Source organism: Lemur catta, chromosome 12, assembly GCF_020740605.2.
Source record: "Lemur catta isolate mLemCat1 chromosome 12, mLemCat1.pri, whole genome shotgun sequence".
NCBI classification, from domain to species: domain Eukaryota; kingdom Metazoa; phylum Chordata; class Mammalia; order Primates; family Lemuridae; genus Lemur; species Lemur catta.
The window spans coordinates 51995545-52022897 of record NC_059139.1 but is presented as its reverse complement, the minus strand read 5'-3'; the positions used below and the strand labels follow the sequence as shown (position 1 = coordinate 52022897).

Below are 27353 nucleotides of genomic sequence, written 5' to 3'. Positions count from 1 at the left end.
TGAGAATCAGTACTTTGACAGAGTATTTTTTTAAATCTTAATTTAATAAACTGCTTTAATAAATAAGATTCGCAGTAATAAAATATATAATAATAGCATTTAGAGTTAGAAGACTGGGATTCAGTTTCCGGCTTTGCCATGAACTAGGTATGCCTCATTTTTCTTATCTGTAGATTGAATAATAACAGAAATCCTGGCCCTACATGAGTTTTGTGAAGTTTAAAATAAATAAGAAAATAACATTCCTTTGAAACCATAAATGCTGTAACAGTTTTTGTAAATAATTTCTTTGAAAAATGCCTAAAACAGCCACATGAAGAAAAAGTCCCAATGCCCTATAGACTAATTGATTGAAACAGAAGACATGAACTAAAGGAAATAAAATATATTTAGCCCAGGCCTAATGTAAAAATCAGATGTGAAACTTACATGAAGATTTTGATAAGTAAAATTACATGTATGGCACTTATGAGATGTTACTCTCATCTGAATTTAAATTGCACATATATTGATGAAAAGAAGTATTACCCAAAGTAAATAAGCAAATCTGATACTTTCCAATAATTTCAAAAGGAATGACATTTTTCTGTTATACTGAGCTGCAAATAAATTGCTGGTCTTCAGAACTACAGAATCACATATGTTTCTTGAGCACTTCATTTCTTCTGAGTTTAATATAGGATGAAGTTTTTAGTTTATTTGAACTTTAGGATTTCATAGCCAATTGCCATACAAAAATCAATTCTTTGTACTTCACAGTTCTAATATTTAAACAATGTTTATTTAGCTAGGAAACAAGTCTTTCCCTGACACTATGCACTAGTAAGTGATAAATGATAAAACAAAAGACCCACAGACAACTTCTTTAACAGGCGAAGAGTAGCTACCAAACCCTACACAAAACACCAGACCTAATGGCAAAGTAGTAGAAGCTGTTCCTTTAGCTCAACCAAAACATGATGCCGGCCGGGCGTGGTGGCTCACGCCTGTAATCCTAGCACTCTGGGAGGCCGAGGCGGGTGGATTGTTTGAGCTCAGGAGTTCGAGACCAGCATGAGCAAGAGCGAGACCCCTGTCTCTACTAAAAATAGAAAAGAAATTATACGGACAGCAAAAACATATATATATATATATATATACATATGTGTGTATATATATATATATATATACATACATATGTGTATATATATATATATATATATATATATATATAGAGAGAGAGAGAGAGAGAGAGAGAGAGAGAGAGAGAGAGAATTAGCCAGGCATGGTGGTACATGCCTGTAGTCCCAGTTACTTGGGAGGCTGAGGCAGGATGATTGCTCGAGCCCAGGAGTTTGAGGTTGCTGTGAGCTAGGCTGATGCCACGGCACTCTAGCCTTGGCAACAGAGTGAGACTCTGTCTCAAAAAAAAAAAAAAAAAAATATGATGCCAACATTATCCTAGAGGTCCGAAGCAGCATAACATGACAATAAAAGAAATAAAAGGTATTAGGCCAAGAAAGGACAAACCACAAGTGTCAATATTCACAGATCATGTGACTGTCTACAAAAAAACCCCAAAAGAACCTTTAGACAATTAATGAGAGAATCTAGCCAAGTGGCTAGATTTAAGATCAAGTTACCAAATCAACTGCATTTTTCTGTAACAGCAACAAATAACTAGGAAACTAGTGTAAAAAAGATAATGACCTATATACCAACAAAAAGTACAGTAATAAATCTAATAAAAGATGTACAAAACCTTTGTATAGAAAATTTTAAAACTTTATTGAAAGGACTTAAAGAAAACCAAATAAAAGTACAACAGGTCCTCAAATAACATCATTTCATTCAACATTGTTTCATTATAACATTGATGAGGGAAAAAAACAAAAATTCATTCTGGGCTAGGCCCACTGTGTATGTGTTTGTGTGTTTACTTGTTTTCCCACATCTACATTGGTTTTCTCCAGGTACTCCAGTTTCCTCCCATATCCCAAAGATGTGCCCGTTAGGTGAACTGGAATGTCTAAATGGTTCCAGTTGGAGTGAGTGTGGGTGTGCCCTGCAATGGGATGGTGTTGTGTCTAGGGCTGGTTCCTGCCTTGCATCCTGAGCTGCTGGGGTAGGCTCACATCACCTGCAATCCTGAATTGGAACAAGGACTAAATAATTATGTTGTTTTATTAATCTTTCTTAAGTGTATGTATAGCTTACAATTTATTTCAATTTTAATACTGAAAGTGTTTGGGTCTTTATTTAGCAGTTTAGTGATGTTTTTGTGACCAGAAATATGCTATAGGAACTTAAATCCTGTTTATATCAATTAGCCTATAGTGAAACTGGTTTCATTATACATTGGTTCACTTAAAATTGCAGTTTCCCAGGACCTACCAACAACATTAAGTGGAGACTTACTATATACAATGTTCATGGAGGGACATGTTGATATGCCCTGTATATATATTCTAAAGATGCCCACTTCTCTTCAAACTGATCTACAGGATCAATGCAATTCCAATAAAAATCTCAATTTTTTTCCGTAAGGAACTGAGCAAGTTGATTCTAAAATAAAACAGAGGAGCACATGCTAAAGAAAGGTCTAGAAGTTCTATTAGAAAAATATGTGGGAAGAATTTTCCTACTAGATGTAAGAAATTGTTAAAATGCTACAGTAAATAATACCGTGTGATTTTGGCTTAAGGACATTAAAAACCCGACCAGTAAAAAAGAGTCCAAAACAGCCCCATGAAAATATGGAAACTTAATATGTGACAAAAAATTCTGTATATTGATGGAGGAATTATGGATTATTTGAAATTTGGTACAGAACAATTGATTATCCATATAGAAAGACATGAGATTAGAATTCTACTTCACATCATATATAAAAACAAATTCTGGATAGACTAATGACTTAAATCCGAAAATTAAAACTTTAAAAGGAATTCCTTAAAGGAATTATAGGAGAATATCTTTATGACTTCAGGGATTGGAAGGATTTCTTAAGTAAGGCACAAAAACACTCACCCATAAAGGAAGGACTGATACATTGAACTTCATTAAAATTAAGACTTTTGGTCATCAAAAGGCATCATATTAAAAGTGAAAAAACAAAAAGTAATCTCCTTTAAAATATCAGATTCATTATTTAAAAGTTCTGTGATAGAAGTTCAGTGTACTTAAAGTGTAGAATATGTCAAATTTTCTAGTAAATAAATCCTAATGTCTATTTCCAGTATTTAATTGTATGCTTTAGGGGAAATTTAGATGCTTGAAAAGTCAAAAATAATATTAAGAGGACTTACGAGTATGGAGAAATTTATTTCCACCATCCCTTCTAGAATGTCCTGTCTGACTACCATGGTTGTTTCCTGATCCAAATACCAATTTCAACTATTCTTGGCTATTCTGGTCTGAGGTTAGGCAGCAACGCTACAACTCGGAGAGCCACTGACACCACTGAGCAGGCAACAGAAACACCAAGACACTCAGGGCTTTGCTCTGGCATTTACTGAAATATGAAATATGATGAAAGCAATTGGACTAAAAAATAAACTCCAAGTAAAAACTTCACTCTGTGGAGATGATGGGTAGATTCCTGTGGGTCTTTCAGCCCAAGATATCAGAAAACAAAACTTACAAGGTAAGTTGTCTTCACTCCAGTGACAGCGCTCCAGAAGATTCCTATAGTTGAAGGCTAACAGAACAGGACTACCTAATCACATACAGAATATCAAGGTCAAATTAATTATCTCCTTCCCAGAGTTTTGTTTAATACTGCTGGAGGTGGTGGTATAAAGTGGAATAGTCCTTATGGAGAACAATTTTACAATACATGTTGAAATTCTTTAAACTTTTCAAACACAGAAGTGAATAAAGCATGATCCTATAATAATTATGAATGTGACCTGGGGATAATTGGCTGACATGCATCTGCACAGCCAAACTGGTTGTTAAATTTTGAAATAACAGTTAAACGCTATTTCCCAGAACTGGGTAAGTGACCCTCTCACCATCCTGGACCCTCCATAAGATCCCTCTAGATGAGGGTTCCCAGGTCAAACACAGGACACTCAGTAAAATTTGGATTTCTGGTAAACAAATAATGTTTTAGTATAAAATAAATATTGCATAGGACATACTTACCCTAAAAAATTATTCATTGTTTACCTGAAATTCAGATTTAACTAGATGTCCTGTACTTTTATTTGCTATGTCTGGCAACCCTACTCTACACTCACTGCCATTCAATCCGCTAATTTAATGGACCACCAGATGTCTACTATGCCTTGCCCCAGAGCTACAGCATGAGCTCTGATTAATCAATGCCTGTGAGAGTCAGCCCACCAAAAAAATCTCAACTACTTTTTTTTTTTTGTAGAGCCAGGGTTTCGCTATGTTATCAGGCTGGTCTCGAATTCCTGGCCTCAAGCGACTCACCTGCCTTGCAGTCCCAAAGAGCTGGGATTACAGGTGGAACCATCATGCCTGGCCAAAAAACCCCAACTTCTGGGAACCATCATTGGCCCCTTAGACAGACGGGAGGGTTGGCCCATGTCCTCCCATGCCTCCTTTCCAGTCCCATATGGGCACCACAGGAGTCCTACATGGTCACCCTCCCGCACACCAAAGCAGGCCTGGATAAGCTGGTGGTGGTGGTGTTCTTGTGCCTATCCAACCTCCCAAAGCTGTGGCAGCCTGTTGCCCCTCTCCTAGAGTTTCCCTCAGTAGGAACTGCAGGCTCCACAGGACCGTGGCTCAGAGAAAGCAGGAAGAGGCTTGGGAAAAAAGTAGATGAACAGTGACAGGAGCCACATGAGGTACGATTTGAGCCTTGCTGGGACAGGCGGAGGCCAGGGAAAGAATAGGGTACACTCAGTGCAGGTTCACTTTCCTCCTCTATTTAAAAGCCCACTGAAAACCTGCTTTCCATGGCCATTAACATTAATTTAGTTTAATTAACTACCTAAAAATGAAAGCCCACTTAGATAGTGCTTGCCCTGTGCCAGGAGCCATTCTAAATGTATATTCATTATCATCTTCTCGATTTTTCAAGAAAACTAAGATCCAGAGAGATTATTTAAAATTTAATTGAGAGAGAAGATGCCACACTTTTCACAAGATCTGCAGCCATCTGTCTTACATGAAAAGTTAGATTTGATCTAATTAAATGAGACTCTCAGTAAATGATTTTAAGGGGAATTATTTATGCATTGAGACAACCACCCACTTACTGAATGAAAGGAGAAATCCAAATTGAGTTACCTAGATGATTTTTGTTTTCTGTACAGTTTTCTACCATGAGCATTTTGAGGTCCCAATTCCACTTGTAAGAATAAATTCTATGAGGTACCATCACAGAGTTATTTATAACAGCAAAAAAAAAAAAATCAAAATAGAAAATTTTAAGATAATTATGGCACATCCATATTGAATACAATGAAGCCATTTAAACTTATCTTAAGACCTTTTTATTTTATTTATTTTTTTTTTTTTGAGACAGAGTCTCACTTTATTGCCCGGGCTAGAGTGAGTGCCGTGGCGTCAGCCTAGCTCACAGCAACCTCAAACTCCTGGGCTTAAGCAATCCTACGGCCTCAGCCTCCCGAGTAGCTGGGACTACAGGCATGCGCCACCATGCCCGGCTAATTTTTATGTATATATATTTTTAGTTGGCCAGATAATTTCTTTCTATTTTTAGTAGAGACGGGGTCTTGCTCTTGCTCAGGCTGGTCTCGAACTCCTGAGCTCAAACGATCCGCCCGCCTCGGCCTCCCAGAGTGCTAGGATTACAGGTGTGAGCCACCGCGCCCGACCCTAGACCTTTTTAAAATATAGAAAAATATTTGCATTATGACATTAAGTGAAAAAAGCAGGATATAAAATTCTTATATAAAAAAACCATAGCTATGTTTTTAAAAAATACAAAGAAAAGACAAAGGAAATCTGCAAAAAGGTTAACAGATTTGGGGATTAAGGAACAATTTTCTCCCCTTCTTTCTATCCCAACTGTCAATCTATAACTTATTTCTAAATGGGTTTTGCAGCAATGAGAGGTACTAACCACCATTTACTAAATGCATGCTATGTTAAGTATTATGCAAAAAAGGTCTGGAGAAATTTTCACTGTGGTGTCAATTTCTTCTGAGCCTGGACAAGTAAAGGCAGACTGGGAAAATTAAAGAATATGAATAAAGAATGGGTCCACAAATCAGGAAAGGTGGTTTCTGGTGCAGAGTCTGGGCAAGCCAATACAATTCAGTTTCACCCTCTCTAAAATGAGAGAGTTGAATTAAACGATCTCATGCCCCAAATCCAGGTGTATTTAGGATTACTTGGATATGTGGCCCTGGGTGAAACCAAAAGGCAGGAACTAAACTGACACCGGAGCTTTGTCCCAGATTTGCTTAGGAGAGGGGAAGCTATGGAATTCACTTGCATGAAGTACTTGGGAAAAGTGGTGCCTGGTGAACCTGGTCAGGCTGTGGTCACTACTGTGGAAGTGGATTTTCAATGACAGGGACTCACAGTCACTGCTAAATAAAAGAAGAGGTGCTCTAGCTCATGGTCCTTGGGTCTATCACTGGGTACACTAGAATGATGGTCAGTTATAATATCACTAAAGAAAGGAGATGTACAGCAGGAAAAAAAACTAAAATTGTCTTATGTTAATTTCTAAGCCCTGGACAACAGCTAATTTTCTGGGGGGGGAAAAAAGCTTTCTTCCTGGACAGGTATAAATACTGACATCTATCTTTAAAGAAGAACTATTATAGAACTATTTTTATAATAGCTGCAGACTGCTGAAAAAGTTTGGTAGTTTCAAAGTGTTTTATTCCTTAAAAATGTCAATCAATGGCAGGTCACACAGTAAGAGACTCCCAAGTAAAACCCTCCCTCAGGCAAGCTCTCAGCCAAATCTTTGCTCTTTTAAGCTAAGGTGAACTATAAACAGAAAGGGGGAAGTGAGGCTGGAGAGCAGCACAGGCTGCACGCTGAGATCTGAGATAAGAACCTCAATCTTCTGGTGCCTGGATGCTACCCAGGCTACATTCCCCAGAGTGTGAGAGCTGGCTGTTGCCCAGTTCAGCGCCATTGTTTTACAGATGAGGAAACCAAGGCCCAGCCAGTATGGTGGCCTGTCCAAGATGACAGTAAATAATAGCAGAGCAGGATTTGAATTTACACCTCCCATGAGGCACTTTCCCACTATACCTGTATACCAAAACATAGTATGTAAGAAGAACTTAAAAACAGAACAAAGAAAGTGCTAGAACAGAAAGAGATTATCTCTGGCCAGAGTGAGGGCGACAAAGGAGGTAGTATTTTGTTGGGTCTTGAAAGATGAGTAGGAGTTCAATCAGTGGAGATAGGTAAGGGACAAGAAGAGAAAAGAGGAATGTATGGGGCAGAGACAGCAGTGCAGGTCAGAACACTTTTATCATACAAATGTCCATCTCTATCCCAGAAGAAAGGGGCACCAGAGGAAGAAGTGCCAGAAAACAATGTTCAATTGCCAATAATGTTTCTTCTAATTTTAGTCCTTGGGCCCATGATCTAAAGATCATGCTATATGAAAAACACATTTATAGAATCTATGAGAATTTATAGAATCTATGAGAATAATCTAGCCATGGAATTAAGCTTAATGCTATTTTATTGTATGTATTATTATTATTGCTCTGCTTGGTAATTAGGTATAAATAGTCAACAGCTTATGAATGTTACTGTTAACTAGTCTTATTTTTACCTTTTCTACAGCCAAAGCAAGCATTTCTGGGACAGCTAGAAGTTTTTTGTACTGGGAGAAGTGAAGAAGTTGGAAAGTTTGTCTCCATCCTTACCAGCTTCAAGCACTCATTCCTGTAACAAATATGTGAGCACCTACTATGTGCCACACACAGTGCTTAGGACTGAAAGGCCTCAAGCCTTTTCTTGATCTCAGAAGGGATTGTGCCCAGGATCCCGGTGTCCACCCTGGCCCAGCTCTAAAACACCTGGGCTGTGGATTTCCCTTGGGCTAGAGAGAGCTACGTGGTTCAAGCACTTCCTGGGAATTTTTCTGCTCTACACACTTGACTCATTTCTTTCCCTTCCACAAATTGAGCTGTTAACCACAGTTTTCCTCCCCTCCCATAAGTTGAATTTATATTATTTATACTAAAAAAAAAAACACCCAGAAACTAAAAACCCCAACTTTAATCGCTGTCAAAATCCATCCATTAAAAAAAGTCATTTGGTTTAATAAGCAAATAATCCTGGGAAAGTTGAGACTGCAGTGGGTAGGATAGAGCCTCCCAAGCAGCATGTCTTGCTCTGCTTCATAGGGTGATACGTGTGCCAAGATGCTGGTCCATTAACTCACAAGGTGGCAGGTGGGGTTTGGGTAGCTACAGCCCCTGGGCCAGTCTCCTTTGCCCTGAAGCAATGTCTTCCTCCTTTTATTCCAGCGTGTCAAAATATTATCATTTTCCATGTGTGCTGCCAAGTGAAAAAGGTTGGAAAACACTGGCTTGCCTTACAATATGTTTATGTTCAGGGAAAATAGTTCAAGACTATCCAACTCAGGTAACCTCTGGCAGGTCACTTCCCTTTTTTGAGCTTTAGTTTGCTCACAAGTATGAAGAGGTGGTTACACTAAAAGATCCCTAATTTCTCTTCTAGTTCAACAGTAAAATTATTCTGTAAACTGTAAAATCCCCATATAATATCTTGAAAAATAACATTTTGTGAGGCAAAGAGGCAAAAATTTAAAGCAAGACTTGGAGACTGCTGAAGAATTCTAGCTAATCCTTATTGATTTAATAAATTTGATTAGGTGCCTGCTGTGTGCCAAAGAGCTGTGACTAATCCTGGGATTACACCTAAACAAGAGACGCACATTTCCTATTTTCTTCATGCTTACAATGAATGCACTGGGAAACATAAATCAAAAAAGATTATAATTTAGTGGGATAAGTACTAAGATGGGGAGAAACACAGAGTGGTGAGGGTATGTGAGAAGGTCCCCCACCCTAGCCTGGATGAGGGTGCAAGAGCTGACATCTAAGACAAGACTTGAACAAGCAAGAGCTGGGAGGTGGGGTGAGTGGGCTGTGGGCACGAGGCGGGAGTGGGTGGGGTGGGGAAAGATGACATTTTAGGCAGAGGGAACACCATCTGCCAAGTCCCAGAGGCATAGTGACTTGGGAACAACAAGAAGTCCAATCTGGCTGGAGTGTAAAGCATGAATCCAAAAGGGAGAGTGACACGGCAGGTGAGAGAAGCCCTGTGGCTGCACAGTGGAGAACACACAGAGGTGGGCAGGGTGGAGGTGGGAGACCCAGTGGCAGCCATGGCTACTAACACTTAGATTATGTAGTCAATCAGAGAAGGGGAACGAAAAAAAGAGTTTAAAAAACTATTCTTAAAACTGGGAGAACAAAAGTGGGTAGAAAGTTGGCTTGTTCAGAAGCACTATAATAAGTGCATATAATGCAGAATCCAGAAAAGTACACTTATAATTACATGTACAAAAGACCATTTCTTAAAACTACATGATTATCAAAAGCAACAATGTCATTTAACTTTGAAATTATTTTCAGGGTGAATTTTATAATTAACACCCATAAAATATTTTAAATTGAATTTTACGTAAGTTCTTTCTCAACACTATCCGTATATATAAATTTATACCCTGAAAAATAGAATGCACTTCACCATAGCAACAATTCTATATCAACTCCTACTCAAGTTAGAGAAAGCATATGTAATAGAAATGAATATTCTGGAATATTCTGAGGTGCCTGCTTGGAAAAAAAAAAAAAAATCACACCATTTATTGTGTAAAGATTTAAATATAAGAGTTCAATGTTTCTTTAAAACATTCTTGTTATTAGACAGAAGGCTATTTTTGTTTCTCAAATCTTGCTTTATTAAACAGTATAACATACTTTTTAAAAGAAAGAGAGAAAAAGAAAAAAAGAATGAAAAAAGAAACCACAAAAATCAATGCCAAGGATAATATACTTAGGATCAAGTTGATGGGCATAGGAACAGTAATAGAAAATTTTTAAGTGACTTATAAGTTAAATATAAACTAAGCTATTAAATATTAAACATTAGAACTACTTTTTCGAGAAAAGCTATATCCTACCAGTATTATGGGAACTGAAAAAGCAATTATATTCACATAGTCTTCTTTTTAAAGATAATAAAAAGATTAGTACTTATTAACTTGTTTGATAAATAAGTAATACACAAATATCCTAACAAGAAATATACAAATTTCCTAACAAGAATGAACAAGTTTATAGACATTGGGTCTTGGGTTGCTATGGTCTGAGTGCTTGTGTCTCCCCAAAATTCAGATGTTGAAATCCTAATTCCCAAAGTGATGGTATTAGGTGGGGTCTTTGGGAGGTGATGAGATCATGAGGGCCTATGAAAGACCCCTTACCCCTTTCCACCATGTGAGTATCCAGCAAGAAGGTGCCATTTATGAATCAGGAAACAGGCCCTTACCAGAAACTAAGCCTGCTGGTACCCTGACCTGGGACTTCCTAGGCTCCAAAACTAAGAGAAATAAATTTCTGTTGTTTATAAGCTACTCAGTCTATATTTTGTTATAGCAGCATGAACAGATTAAGATATGAGTTATATACTACCAAGTATTTGTATGATATCAAAATGCTGTATTCAACTAGACATAATTCAAAGCAATTCCTTTCATTTCCCACTCTTAAGGCCAGCCAAATTCACCATACCACATATCTCTGTCATCCTTGCTCACAGCCTAGGGTAGAAGAATTTGTTATAGTCCCAACTTCCTCCTGTTCTGGGCTTCCTTTCTCTGACCTACTCTCCAGCTGCTCCCCTACACCTCAATTCTCTCACTGTCCTCAGAAAAATTTCCCAATACTTCTGTTTCTAATCACCTTGCTTAACATTTCCTTCACATGTGAAATGAAGGCTTAAAGTGAAACCCTTAGTTGTGTGTTACTCCCCTGCAGCCCTCTAATCTGGGGGCTGAGCTCTCTGCCACATGCACCTCAGGGTTCAGAAGTTCTTTGCTTCTTTAGGGCTTTACCACCTCTGCTCGTCCTCACTGTGGGCATCAACAAACTTCCAGGTCACCAGTCCTTATTCCTTGCAATCTTGGACATCTGGATCAATGTCGTCTTCCATAACAAATCCTGTTGTTATCCTAGATGATTTCAACATTCACATGGACGGCTCTTTGCCAAACTCTGTTCCTTGATCTCTTCATCTCCAAAGACATTTCCCCTTTGTGTTACCTAACTTCCATGGCCACACCTATGATCTTGCCATCTCCCAGAAGAACACTACCTCTGAAATCTTAAAGTCAAGCATTTCACTCTTTGATACAACCTCTCTTACTACTACTTCTTACACATTAATCCTTTGATCCCAGCACCATACTATTTTACTCTGTGTTGACGAAGACCCTCTCTGGTCAGGCTTCTCTGAGCCCTCTTCTCAATGAGGTCTCAACTTTGGCCTATAAAAACACAGACTCTGAGCACAAATGATTTTCTCTATCCTCTCCCACTTGGAAAGTTGACCACCAGCATAGTTTCTAACAGATCAAGGGCTACTCCTTAGGGTGACCCCAGCCCCATTTAAAATGCCTGAGAAAGCTCAGTGTTGTCAGAATTCACTGTTCTTGCCAAAACTTGGTGATAGGCAGATGGACCCCTGAAGCCCTTCTTAGAATAGTTATTTTAGAAAGTTTGCCATTAATTATAAATACTTTCTCTGCCCCTTTAAGATGTAAATTTTCTACCTAGAACTGTATTCGCAAGGACTGCAGAGCTGGCTCTTTGAAAGGTGCTATTTAAGTGGTATAAGCACCAATTAGTAAATCCAGATGGGATTCACATTAACCAACCTCACACAGCCCCCAGCACACTGCCGCTCATTGATCCCTCATTGTCTCTTTAAAATGCCCAGTCACCTCTGCACAAATCAAAGTTGAGTTCAGTTCATGCTGGACTCTTCCCTATTGCAATAGTATTACTGAATAAAATCTATCCTTACCACTTTAACTAGTGTCCAGCTCTAGCTTTGACAATGTAACTTATATACCCTGCTACAAACAAGTTCACTCTTTGTGAAGTGAATTGGTTTCTTCCTTATCTCTGAACACTTCTTTCTTTATACCGTATGCTCCAACCTTGCTCAACATCTTTCAGTTCCTTGAATTTACCCTGCTAGGCCTCACTTTCAGCCTGTGCCATGCTGGTTGCTCTACCTGGAATACTTCCCTCCACTTTTCTGGTGTGCACTGACTCATTCTTCAGTTGATATCTCATCCCTGGGGAACATTCCTCAGCGCTCCTCCCACACTGGGTTAGGTCAACCTGCTGTCTATTGCCAGGACACGCTGGTTTCCTGTGTCATGGCACTCACCTACCTGTATTATATTAGCCTATCTTCTCTGGGAGGGCAGGGAAGAGTTCTGTCTTACCACTCTCTGTTCCTAATAACTCACTTCACTACCTGGAGCATAGGCACTCAGTATGCACGTGTTAAACAAGTAAGTATTTAGGATCACTAATGTTCTCTAAGAGAGCTCTAGCCCATATGATGAGAATTCTCATCACTGCAATCAGCTGAAGCATCTCTGATTCTTTCACAGAGCCTTTGAAAATAGTAGAACATAGGACAAAGCATATAACATTATACACTAATAGGAACTTGCAAAACCATGGATTCCAACCCCATAAGCATACTTGGGTATTTACAAATATAAAATATCTTTATTGGGTTACCTAGGTTAACTAATTGGCTTTAGTTGCTAAATCTTTCCATCTATGGATAATCTTTCATTGGAAATAGCACCAATTCCCTATTTGGTGGTAAATATAAAACTATGCCCAGGACTAGTCCATTTAAAGCCAAAGTTAAAATTTGGGTGACTTTTAATTATCAATACATTTAGTTAGTATTTAAGAGTTTGGGATGTTATCAACTTTTAGATATTTTTTGGCATAATGTGGTACTTACTGATAAATTTGTACTATTGGGAACATACTGATCCTGTTCTCCCAGCAACATGTCAATCACAGGGTGCCTTCCATTTTTTATTATGATTTTCTTTTCTTCTTGTACAGTTGGTCTGCAAAAAGAAGTTATGTTTCAATTTACCAGGCATGGAAATAGCCTTTTTAAAAAAACCCTAAGATAGCATGAAAAATTTCAGCACGCAGTTTGTAAGATAGACAACAAAACCTTAAATATACATTTTTAAGAACATGTATCCAGAATAAGGCTCTGAGTATAAAAGTCAAATTTTAATTGTAAAATAAAATTGGGAAAGTAATTATTACAGCAATAGTCCACTGAAGCATAAACTTTAGAAGAGTCTTATGACGATTCTATTATTGCAGTTTATCTTTATAAGATCCCTTTTCTTTTTAAAAAAATTTTTTAAGAGATGGGGTCTTGCTGTGTTGTCCAGACTATTCAAAGGTGCAATCACAGCACACTAGAGCCTTGAACTCCTGGGCTCAAGTGATCCTCCTGCCTCTGCCTCTCAAGTAGGTGGAACTATAGGAACATGCCACTGCATTCGGCTTTATTTTTCGTATTTCTATTGTTGCCTAAGATCAAATCAATATTTTCATCAGTAAAGATGACAGTTCAGATTATTGCTGCTTAAATTATTTTCAGTAGTAAGTATAATAAAGGAAAACATGTAAAATTATTTCTAGATTTATTATATTAATAGAAACTATGTTATGTGTTGGACTTGGAAACAAAATGACCTAAAATTTTCATATTCTGCTTAATTGAAACATCTTTCTATGGTCTTTAGTATCTTTCACTTTTAATACAAAAATTATTTTTTGGCCTTGCTGTTCTTCATGCTTTTTAAAACCTCCATATCCTGCTTTTATATACAGCTTTATCTATATATATCTATATATCTATATCCCTCTGAGGCCTGTCCTACTCTGAGGTCTCCTCTCCAGAGGTTACCACTGAGACTAGGTTGGTGACTTCCCTACCAACCTTCTTCTATGCATTTATGTTTATGTATATGCATTGTATTGATTCTGTTTTCTTTCTAAAAAATCATACTGTGATATATCATTCTGCAACTACTTTTCAAAAATTTTCAATAATTTTATTTTAACCCTCAGTATAAATAAAAAATAGATTTTCACCATTTACCATCTGGGTCCAATGGACCCTTTTATTTAATTTACAGAAGAACAAAGCAATAGTTAAAAAAGAAAAATCTCATGACAAATTTTAATAAGAATTTAAAGACAGCAAATCTCAAATTTTTGTTCTATATTTTCCTAGTTTTCAAGGCATATATACCTGGAGTGGGCAATACATTCTGAATGTAACTGATCATCAGCTGTCAAGCATGTCCCTGGGAACATATTCATTTATAAATACTAAATTCTGATTTGCACTGACTAAATATTAAATTCTAAATTTCAATACACTTCTAATAGGTTCTAGTTCATGACTTCTGTTTCTTCTCACATGTGCATCAACAAAAATGCAATACTTGAAAAATTTTTTGAAATGCTTTAAAGCTCATAATTTTCTTGAAGAGAGGACAGCTATCTTCTTTGCTCCATAATTGCAAGGCATTTTTGTTTTTAGATTTATGAACACCAATTAGAATAAATCAAATGAATACTTTTATTTCTACATGATTTATTTCCTTTCAATCTCCTGCCTGTCCACCTACAAACTGTTAACAGGTAAATTTTAGTGAACAAATACAATAAAGGATAAAAGGATACCACATCTTTTTAGCAAAACAGGATGGTTTGGGATCTTGTCACCAAATGTTGCACAATAAATGTTTCCTATGAAATGACTACAGGGATGAAAATAACACATTTCACTTTGCCCTTACAGATACATTATTCACACAATGATTCTTGAGTTTGAGAAAATTCATCTAGGATATTGTAATCTGAACACTTAGATTTTGTTTATACAAGAAATTCCACCATCATGATTAGTATCCAGAGGAGCACTGATATCATTCTCTTCACATTCATCTTCTGATTAACCTAATAAATGTGAAATGCCTTCTGTCAATTGTTTTCTCTTGCTATTATATGTGAAAAATAAAGAATTCTGAATTCTTGACTGTGTTCAATGAAAGCTAGAAGCAGACGTCAATGGTGACATCTGTGTTCTTCTTTTGTACCTTCCTGAAAGATCATGTAACACATCAGGCAATACAATAAGAAAACAGAAGGATGATGTGACAGTGATTTTTTTCTCCCTCCCTTTTGCATCATCATTCTCCTGTTTTCTTTTTATTTTAGACTTTTATGGTGTAGTTGGAATAACTGATAAACAATGTTGAAATAATCCCCAGCATGATGAAATAACAAAATGTTTCAAGATATAGGAAAAGTAAGATCACTAAAGATCCCAAAATACTTTTTAGATTTATAAAAGTGTCCAATGGAGCCACAGGATAAATGTAAGAAGGAATAAGTTTTATTCTCCTTTTTAAAAAAACAAAAAGTAAATTTTTTCTTTGTTCCTTGGAAAACCTTTAACTGCAACTATGTCCAATGGACTCTCATGGTATGATATACTGAAGATTAAGGATCATTTCTTGTCAGATTTTCAGGATTCTTTTGAAGTTGCTACATCATGAGTTAACTCTACTGTTAAACATTTAGGCTATGTACAAATTTTTACCGTTGTAAACAATGCTGCAATGAATAACCTTATATATACCTCCACATGTACATGTCCAAGTGTTTCCCTGAGCCGGAGTAAATTCTTGAAGTAGAATTTCTAAGTCATAGGGTATGCCTATATTTTTATTCTAATAGATGAGAGCAGCTATACCAATTTACTTTCCCACAAGCAACATGTGAATGCTGACTTTTTCATACCTTCACCTAGAGTTGGTATTATCAAACTTCTTAATTTTTGACAATGTGATGAGTGAACAGTATTATACCTCTGTTTTAATTTGTGCTCATTGATTACTAAGATTGAGCATCTTCTTACCGGTTTTTTGGCCATTTGTTGGTCTTTTTCAGCATCCTACCAATGACCTCCTCGAGTTGACTTAGAACTTTCACATATAAACATATTTCTGAACTTACTCATAACACCAAGAAATACGACTTTCCTAAATACTTAAATTCTTCTTCTTAAATACACCTGGCTGATAAAATCCCAAGAAGGTACTCTCACATTTTTCAAAGAAAGTGACTACAGTATCACCTGAGTAAATAATTTGTAATCATATGTTGGAGAGAGACACTTAAAATTACAAGAAAAGGATAGCTTTGGGATTTTAGAGTATAATTCTGTAGACAGAATTCTTATCTAGGTGAGTTATGAATGTACTATAAAAAAGCATTTATCAATTTTAAAATAAAATCATAGGTGCTCTGCCAAGTGAAATCAATATATCATATTCATGACATTGATCTGACTTCCCAGGAAGCTTTTTACCTTAGAATAAAATTGAGTGATTTGTTCTACACTAAAATTTACACTGACTTATTCTGTTGCTATCAAAATTATATAATGACAAAACACTCCCTGGTAGAGTCAGAAGTAAAGGATAATTCACAGAGCTAGGATGATATACTAGGATGGAATGAATAGTCATAGCAAGAATAATATGAAAAACATGTTGATGCTATCTTATGACAGTGAAGGAAAAAGAACTAAGGAAATCTAGATACTTCTTGGGAAGAATAAAACATTTGAACTTGAACAAATTTATTTTATTTTGTATTTTAAAACTCCATCTCTCTTTTAACTGCCCCAGAGAAACAGAACATAATCTATATCAGTAAAACAGTATAATACTGATAGAAAACCTAAAATAAGTACTTCTGCCTAAAGGTTTAGAATACAGTGTATAAGATACCACAATAGCATCTGGAAAGAAAAGATGCAATTATGAAGCCAAATAATCAATTTGAACTGCAATAGCTCAAATGCATTAAAGTTTTTTAAAAAGCTGGAATTCTAAGAAAAATATGTGTAAATTTCAGATATTTATATACTAGTTTAAAATGTATTTTAGATAGAAGTTTCTATTTCATGGCTATTTACATTCAATTTTATTTTTGCCAGAAAGAGACTGATGACATTACCAAAAGGCTACGGTTGATTCATTTAGATATTTTTCAGATGGATTTTCCTTAATATAAAATATATGGTATCCAATTTGGGAAATTTTTTAGCATGAGAAATATTCCCTAAATGTCTTACTGATGGCCTAGATGATTTGAAACAATCCTCCTATTGAGGAAAAACAGAAAAGTTGGATAACATATAGAAAACAGCTACCCAAAGGTGCCTGATAACTAATAAGATGGCAAGGCCGGGTGCGGTGGCTCACGCCTGTAATCCTAGCACTCTGGGAGGCCGAGGCGGTAGATCACTCAAGGTCAGGAGTTCGAGACCAGCCTGAGCAAGAGTGAGACCCCGTCTCTACTAAAAATAGAAAGAAATTATCTGGACAACTAAAAATATATATAGAAAAAAAAAGCCGGGCATGGTGGCTCATGCCTGTAGTCCCAGCTACTTGGGAGGCTGAGGCAGTAGGATCACTTAAGCCCAGGAGTTTGAGGTTGCTGTGAGCCAGGCTGATGCCACGGCACTCACTCTAGCCCAGGCAACAGAGTAAGACTCTGTCTCAAAAAAAGAAAAAAAAAAGATGGCAAGAAATTATCAGGCCAGGATCTGGGTGGGACAGAGACCCAGGAAAGGAGCCAGTTTTCCCCTATGGGTGTTTGCTAATTTCTGAGGGAACAGCTGAGGCTGAGTGCTATGGACAGTTTGCTCTGGATTAAGACACCAAAGGGCTATACACCAGCATAAGAGTGTATCTGAAATAGAAACTGTAGCTCTCCTTTGAATCACCTCAACCCCTGATTTGCATTAAGTGATGCTAGATTGTTACTGTCCTGAGATGTCTGATAAAAGCAAAAGTAACTCTTTCAGAATGAGTACAACATCAATTATTTTGCAAAAACAATGCCCAGTAGATAACCAAAATAACCAGACATTCAAGGAGATACATGAACAAAAACTAGCAGAAACAACAAACAATAGAAACAGACCCACAGAGACTCCAGTTATTTGAATTATCAGACACAGGCTTTAAAATAACTCTGTTTATTGTGTTCAAAGAAATAAGGCATAAGATTGAGAATTGACAGAGAAGTAAAAATGATTTTTTAAAAAGAATTAATATGTCCATGAAAAGTACTAACAACCCATAAGTTCAGATATTTTTATTAAAAACATTTTATAATACTTAAGTCCTTCTGATTTTTAAATAGTTTAACATCTGTAAATAATAATAGCTGCTATTACTAAGTAATTATCTGCCTGGTCCTATATATCTTTATCTGCACATTTCTGAGGTTTTTTTAATCCATGCAGTAACCAAGGATCATAGAGTTTATATAACTTGCTTAAGGTGAGCTATTAAATGAACAAGCTACTTATTCAAATATGTGCCTGTCCAATCCAAAGTCTACACTCTGAAGGACATACCTACAGATTCAAATTTTACTTATATAAATCCAGGGGCCTCTCTCTCTCTCTCTATATATATATATATATACACACACTAGAAGATGCCGCCAAAAGAACAAGGAGAAGCTGCAAACTGAAAGAATTTAGGATCAAACTTGCATATAGCAGATGCTCTAAAAATATTTTTTAAATCTGATGAGTCTAGGAATTAATTGTGTAGTTTTAAAATGATATAATGAGGGATACATTTTCACTCCTCAGATAGTTTTTGCCAAAACTACATCTCAATGAAGAATTCCTACAACCTGAAGATTTATCTCATTTACCAACTCATAACTTTACTTTTCACAATTTTACATATGCACACCTGAGACTTAAGAGTACACAGCTAGTTAGCGACAGCCCTGACATCAAAGTTGGATTCCGATTATTACATCACACTGAAAATCATACATTATTTTAAATTATACATTACATATGAATGTTTGGGTGTACATATAGACACATTCACATATATAGATATGAAAATTTCAATTTGGTGCAATGAAGCAAAGCACATCTTACAGATGTCCTTGTTTCACTGGCTGAAGTAGCAGCAGCAGCAAATGGCAGAAGGTCACTTTAAGTATAAGAAGGGATAAATCAGGCATAAGTATTTTTCAATGGGAAGAGCTTTATCTGAACATGCACTAAATGCACAGGTTGTATCCATCCTCCATGTAATTCAGAAACAGAATCCATTAAAAGTTTGCTTCACAAGTCTTGTATAGCCCAACAGAACTCCTACTAACATTGCAAATGCATAAGGGAAAAATCAAATCAATTGAAAGTAGATTCTTAGTCATTCAGAACTAGATCCAGCTAGAGTATATTTACATATCTCATCTTTATAGATGATAAATAGCATATAGTTTTTCTGCATTTACTGTACTGCAAAGTTTCAGCTCTAAAATGCCTGTTTTGGAATTTCCCATTCCAAAATGGCAGCATAGAGGCATGTTGGCTTTACTCTCCACCCTCCCCTCACCCCCTCATGAAAACCAAAAACAAATATACAGTATCCAGATCTACACCAGCAATAACCCAGAGCTCAAGTACGAGGATAAAACAGTTCCCAGGGCCACAGAGAAAAACTTTGAGCAGACGGTAGGAGAACTGAACTTCTACATCTGCAATGCCTCTATCCCCATTCTTCCCAGAACTAAAAACGTAGAAAATCTCTCCCAGACTAACAATTTCTACATGGGAAAAAGTGAAATTGAAATCGTCAAACAGCTTCCCCACCTTCTTGTGTTACCTAGCAGAAGACCTGCCTTAACCCAGAGGTAGCATTGTGACTGCCTGAAGGGAGAAATATCCCCGAGGATAGGCAGAGACAAATGGACGAGGTATGACTACCATCCTGAGCTCCAGAAACTCGACTCGGTAACTTGGGCAAAAGAGATGCCAAATCAGCGTGGCTGTTGAGCAGCACCAGGCTGTAGGAGGTATGTTCCCCAGCTCCCCCCACCTCCCCGGGGCATGAACCCCAAGCAAGACTTCCCAACTGCCAGACAATCCCTTTGGGACCTCCCCCATTTGAGATTGGCAGCATACCGACTATTTACTAGAGCCAAGGTGAACCTAGGCTTAAGGCACCACCTAGAGCCGAAAAGGAGGCAGCAATCTAACAGTGAAGATTCGCTAAGCAAATATATTCAATAAAAACCAAAACAACCCAGAATGTGAAAACTGGAATAAATAACTAATCTTCAATGCAAAGACACAGATGTATACCCACCAGAAACAGCAGCAAACAAAGAATCATAAACTTCCCAAAAGGACAAAGTGACTGATCCTAACATGATAGTGATTTGTGAGTTTTTGGATTAAGGATTCAAAATAGCAGTGTTACGGAGACTCAGAGATCTCCAAGATAACTCTTGAAAAGCAATTCAGAAATTTATCAGAGAAATTTAACAAACATTGAAATAATATTTCAACAAATCAATCTTGGAACTGAGAAATACATTTGTTGAACCGAAGAACTCTTTAGAGGTTCTCAACAGTAGAATGAACTAAAAAGAGGAAAGAATCAGTGAGCTTGAAGACTGCCTATGCGAAAATACAGTTAGAGAAGGAAAACAAAAACAAAAACAAAAGGGAATGAATACTGCCCAAAAGATACAGAAAATTACCTCAGAAGACCAAACCTAAGAATTACTGGTGTTCAAGAGGGAGCTGAGCAAGAACAAGGGGTAAAAAAGCTTACTCAAAGAAATAACAGAAAACTTCCCAAAACATAAGATATAAATATCCAGGTACAGGAAGGTCTTAGAACACCAAACAGATTCAACCAAAATAAGACTACTGCCAAGTATATAATAATCAAACAAACTCTCAAAGGTTAAGAAAAAAGAGAAGATCCTAAAAGCAGCAAGAGATAAGAAGCAAATAACATATAAAGAAGGTCCAACTCATCTGGCAACAGACTTCTCAGCAGAAACCATACAGGTCAGGAGGGAGTAGAACAATATTTTCACAGTGCTCAAAGAAAACTGTCATCCAAGAATACTGTATCCAGAAAAATTGCTGTTCAAATATGAAAGAGAGATAGTCTTCCCCAGATAAACAAATGCTGAGAGAATTAACCACCATCAGAACCATCTTGCAAGAAATGCTAAAAAGGAGTTCCTTCAATCTGAAAGAAAAAAACACCAACAGGCAAAAGAAAATTTTTCAAGGTATAAAGCCCACTGGTAAAATTAAGTAAACAGACAAACACAGAATACTCTATTACAGTATTAGTAGTGTGCAACCTACTCATACTCTAGTATGAAGCCCAAAAGACAAATTAAATAACAGCTACAGAAACTTGTTAAGAGATAGGTAATATAAAAATGTGTAAATTGAAACAACTAAAAGTCAAAATAGGGGGAATGGAGTTAAGTATAAAATTTTATGTGTGCATTTTTACCTTTGTTCCTATTCTTTTCTTTGTGATCTAAGGTAAGTTGTCACTCTCTAAAATAACTTATTAAATCTATAAGATTTTTTTGCAAGCTTCATGGTAACTACAGCACAAAATCCCGTGACAGATTCATTAAAAATAAAGTAACATATTAAAACATACTACCAGAGATAATCACTAAACCCTAAAGGCAGACAACAAGAAAAGAAGAAAGGAGTCTCAAAACAACCAGAAAACAAGCAACAAAATGGCAATAGTAAGTCCTTACTTATCATTAATAACACTGAATGTAAATGGTCGCAATTCTCCAATTAAAAGGCATAGGGTAGCTGAATAGATAAATAAACAAAACTCAACTAAATGCTGCATTCAAGAAACACACTTCACCTATAAAGACACACAAAGACTGAAAGTGAAGGAGTAGAAAAAGATATTCCATGCAACTGGAAACCAAGAAAAGAACACGAGTAGCTATACTCCTATCAGATAAAATAGATGTCAAAGACTATTAAAAAAGACAAGGAAGGTCACTATATGATGAAAATGGAGTCAATGTCAGCAAGAGGATATGATGATTATAAATATCTATGTGCACCCAACATCACAGCTCCCAAACATATAAAGCAAACATTAATAGACCTAAAGGGACAGATAGACTGAAATACAGTAATAGCAAACTTTAAAACCCCATTCTCAGTAATAAACAGATCATCCACACAGAAACAACAGAGTTAAACTACATATTAGATCAAAGAGGTCTGACATGCACAGAATATTTCACTCAACTGCTGCAGAATATACATTCTTTTCATCAGCACATAGAACATTTTCCAGAATAGACCATATCTTAGGACACAAAAGAAGCCTGTACAAATTCAAAACAATACAAATCAAATTAACTATCTTCTCTGACCATAATGGAATAAAACTAGAAATTAAATAACAAGAGGAACTATGGAAAATACACAAACACATGGAAATTGAACAACAGGTTCCTGAATACCAATTGGTCAATGAAGAAATGAAGACGGAAATTTAAAAATTTCATTTTAAAACAAATAAAAATGGAAATACAACATACCAAAATCCATGGGCTACAGCAAAGCAATACTAAGAGGGAAGCTTATAGCAATAAATGTCTATATCAAAAAGGTAGAAAGAAGGCAGGTGTGGTGGCCTATAATCCCAACACTTTGGGAGGCTGAGGTGGGAGGATTGCTTGAGACCAGGAGTTTGAGACCAGCTTGGCTGACAAAGTGAGATGCTGTCTCTACAAAAAATTTAAAAAATTAGCTGGGTATTATAGTGCATGCCTGTAGTCCTAACTACTCAGGAGGCTACGGCAGGAGGATTGTTCAAACCCAGGAATTTGAGATTACAGTGAGCCATGATCGTGCCACTGTACCCTAGCCTGGGCGAGATCCTGCCTCTAAAGGAAATTGGAGAAATAAAAAAGTAGAAAGAGTTCAAATAAAGAACCTAACAATATACCTCAAGGAACTAGAAAAGCAAGAATGAACCAAACCCAAAATTAGTAGGAGGAAAGAAATAATAAAGATCAGAGTAGAAATAAATGAAATTGAGACTGAGAAAATACAGAAGATCAACAAAATGAAAAGGTGGATTTTTGAAAAGATAAACAAAATCAACAAACTTTTAGCTACACTAAGAAAAAAAAGAGAGAAGACCCAAATAAATCAGAAACAAAAAAGGAGACATAACTGAGACCTCAGAAATACAAAGAATCACTAGAGACTATTATGAACAATTATATGCCAACAAATTGGGAAACCTAGAAGAAATGGATGAATTCTGGGACACATACAACCTATCAAGATTAAACCATGAAGAAACAGAAAACCTCAATAAATAAATAAAGAGTAACAAGATCGAAGATACAATAAAAAGTCTCCCATCAAGAAATGCCCAGGACCCAGTGGCTTCATTGTTGAATTCTACCAAACATTTAAAGAAGGATACCAATCCTACTCAAACTCTTCAAAAAATTGAACAGGAGGGAATACTTCCAAACTCATTCTATAAAGCCAACATTATTACCCTGATACCAAAATTAGACAAGGACATGACAAAAAAAAAACAAAAGTATAGGCCAATATCATTGATGATCACAGATACAAAACTCCTCAACAAAATATCAGCAAAACAAATTCAATAACATATTAAAAAGATCATTCATCACGATCAAGTGGGATTCATCCCAGAGATGCAAAGATGGTTCAACATATGTAAATCAGTAAATGTGATACATTACATTAATAGAATCAAGAACAAAAACCATATGATTATTTCAATAGATACTAAAAAAGAATTTGATAAAATACAACATCCTTTATAATAAAAATGCTCATCAAAATGGGTGTAGAAGGAACATACCTCAAAATAATAAAGGCCATATACAACAAATGTAAACCTAACATGGTACTGAACATATAATACAATATCCCTTTACAATAAAAATCCTCATCAAAATGGGTACAGAAGGAACAAACCTCAAAATAATAAAGGCCATAAACCACAAACCTAAACCTAATGTGGTACTGATAGGGAAAAACTGAAGGCCCTTACTCCAAAGACTAGAACAAGACAAGAATGCCCATTTTCACTTCTGTTATTCAATACAATACTAGAAGTCCTGGCTGGAGCAATTAGGCGAGAGACAGAAATAAAGGGTATCCAAATTGGGAGGGAATTAGCCTTGTTCCCAGACAACATCATCTTACATCTAGAAAAACGTAAAGACTTCATACCAAAAAACTGTTAGAACTGATAAACGAATTTGGTAAAGTTGCAGGATACAGAATCAACATGCAAAAATCAGTAGCATTTATATGTAGCAACACTGAATAATCTGAAAAAGAAAACAAGAAAGTAGTCCCATTTATAATACCTATAAAAAATATAAAATACCTAGGAATCAATCTAACCAAAGTGAAAGATCTATACAAGGAAAATTATAAAACTCTGAAGAAGAAACAAACAAACAAAAAAAAGCGGGGGAAGATATTCCATGCTCACACATTGGAAGAATACTGTTAAAATGACAATACTACCAAAATCAATGTACAGATTCAATGCAATCTCTATCAAAATGCCAAAAGATTCTTCATGGAAATGGGGGAAAAAACCCTTAAAATTTGTATGGAACCACAAAAGGTCCGAAATAGCCAAAGCAATCATATTAAAAAAAAAAAAAAAAAACCTGGAAGCATCACACTACCTGACTTCAAAATTTACCACAAAGCTATAGTATCTAAAACAGCATGGTACTGGCATAAAAACAGACAAATACACCAAGGGAACAGAACAGAGAACCTGGATATAAATCAATGCATTTACAACTAACTAACTTTGACAAAGGTGCAAAGAATATACAATGGGGAAAGGACAGTCTTTTCATGGTGTAGGGAAAATTGGATAACTATATGTAAAAGACTAAAACGATGCACAAAAATCAAACCAAAATGGATTAAAGATGTGAATCTAAAGCCTGAAAAAATGAAACTACTAGAAGAAAATTGAAGAAACCCCTCTAAGACACCGGAAAAGATTTTTGTGTAACACCTCAAAAGCACAGGCAACCAAAGCAAAATTAGACAACTGGGATTACATTATATCAAGCTAAAGAGCTTTTTCACAGCAAAAGAAGCAATCAACAAAGTGAAGAGACAACTCACAGAATGGGAGAAAATATCTGCAAACAATCTATCTGATAAGGGATTAATAACCAGAAAACATAGAGAACTCAATAATTAAGGAGATTACTAGCCCCCCAAAAAATCCAATTAAAAAATAGGCAAGAGATAGAAACATTTACAGAACAAGAAAAAACAATTCTAAATTACACATGAAATCAAAAAGGAGCCTGAATAACCAAAGCAATTCTAAGCAAAAAGAACAAAGCTGGAGGCATCCCATTACCTGACTTCAAATTACACTACAAGGCTATAGTAACCAAAAGAGAATAGTACTGGTGTAAAACACACAGATCAATGGAACAGAATAGAGAACTCAGAAATAAAACCATATACCTACAACCAACTGATCTTCAACAAAGCAGACAAACATACACTGGGGAAAAGACACCCTGTTTAATAAATGGTGCTGGGGAAACTGAATAGCCATGTACAGAAGAATGAAACTAGATCCTTCTCTCTCACCATATACAAAAATTAACACAAGATGGATTAAAGACTTAAATATAGGACCTGAAACCATAAAAATTATAGGATAAAACCTAGGAAAAACTCTTCTGGACATTGGCCTAAGCAAAGAATTTATGACTAAGACCCCAAAAGCAAATACAACAAAAACAAAAATAAATAAATGGAACTTGATTATACTAAAAAGTTTCTAACACAGCAAAAGATATAATCAGCAGAGTAAATAACCTACAGAATGGGAGAAAATATTTGCAAACTATACATCCAACAAAGGAGTAATATCTAGAATCTATAAGAACTCAAACAAATCAGTAAGAAAAAAACAACCCCATTAGGAAGTGGACAAAAGACACAAACATTTTTCAAAAGAAGATATACAAATGGCCAAAAACAAAAAAATGTTCAACATCACTAATCATCAGGGAAATTAAAACCACAGTGAGATACCACCTTACACCTGTTAGAATGGCCATTAAAAAGTCAAAAAAGCAACAGATGTTGGCATGGTTGCAGTAAAAAAGGAACACTTATATACTGTTAGTAAGAATGTAAATTAGTACAACCTCTATGGAAAAAAAGTATGGAGATTCCTCAAAGAATTAAAAGTAGACCTACCATTCAATCCAGCAATCCCACTACTGGGTATCTATCCAGAGGAAAAGAAATCATTGTATCAAAAAGATACCTACACTATATGTTTATCGCAGTATGATTCACAATTGCAAAGATATAGAATCAACCTAAGTGCCCATCAACTGATGACTGGATAAAGAAAATGTGATATATACATATATACACGCATATGCACACACATACATACCATGGAATACTACTCAGCCATAAAAAAGAATGAAATAATGTCTTTTGCAACAACTTGGATGGAACTGGAGGCCATTATACTAAGTGAAGTATCTCAGAAACGGAAAAACAAATGCATGTTCTCATTTAGAAGCGGGAGCTCGGTGACGGGTATGCATGGTCATACAGAGAGAGAGGTATAATATAATGGACATTAGAGACTCAGAAGAGGAGGAGGGAGATGAAGGATGAAAAATTACCTATTGGCTACAGTGTACACTATTTGGGTGACGGGTACACTAAAAGAACTGACTTCACCACTATACAATTCATCTATGTAACAAAAGACCATTTGTACCCCCAAAATCTATTGAAATACATATATTTTTTTAAAAAGACATACAAATGGCCAATAGGTATATGAAAAAAATGCTCAAAATCACTAATCCAAGAAATGGCAATCAAAACTACAATGAGATATCATCTCACACTAGTTAAAATGACTTGTATCAAAAAGACAGGCAATAACAAAACACTGCTGAGGATGTGGAGAAAGGGGAACTCTCATACACCGTTGCTGGGAATGTAAATTAGTACAGCCACTAAGGAGAACAGTATGGAGGTTCCCCAAAAATCTAAAAATTGAACTACTATATGATCCAGCAGTCTCACTACTGGGTATATATCCAAAAGAAAAGACATCAGTATATCAGAGGTATCTGCGCTCCCATGTTTATTGCAGCACTATTCACAATAGCCAAATACGTAATCGACTTAACTGCCCATAAACGGATAAATGGATAAAGAACATGTGTCTCATATATACAATGGAATATATTCAGCCATAAACAGAATAAAATCCTGTCATTTGCAGTAACATGGATGGAACTGGAGGCCATTATGTTAAGTGAAATAAGCCAAGAACAGACAGACAA

General features: G+C 36.2%; 1 protein-coding gene across 2 annotated transcripts in view; it reads right to left on the bottom strand.

Moving 5' to 3' along the window:
• MSH3 (mutS homolog 3) overlaps positions 1 to 27353 on the bottom strand; it is a 186608-nt gene that overhangs the window by 44350 nt on the left and 114905 nt on the right. For both annotated transcript variants that reach the window (XM_045566469.1, XM_045566470.1), the window contains one exon: positions 12991 to 13102. In XM_045566469.1, the coding sequence (XP_045422425.1) occupies positions 12991 to 13102 (112 nt within the window). The remainder of the gene's footprint in view (positions 1 to 12990; positions 13103 to 27353) is intronic.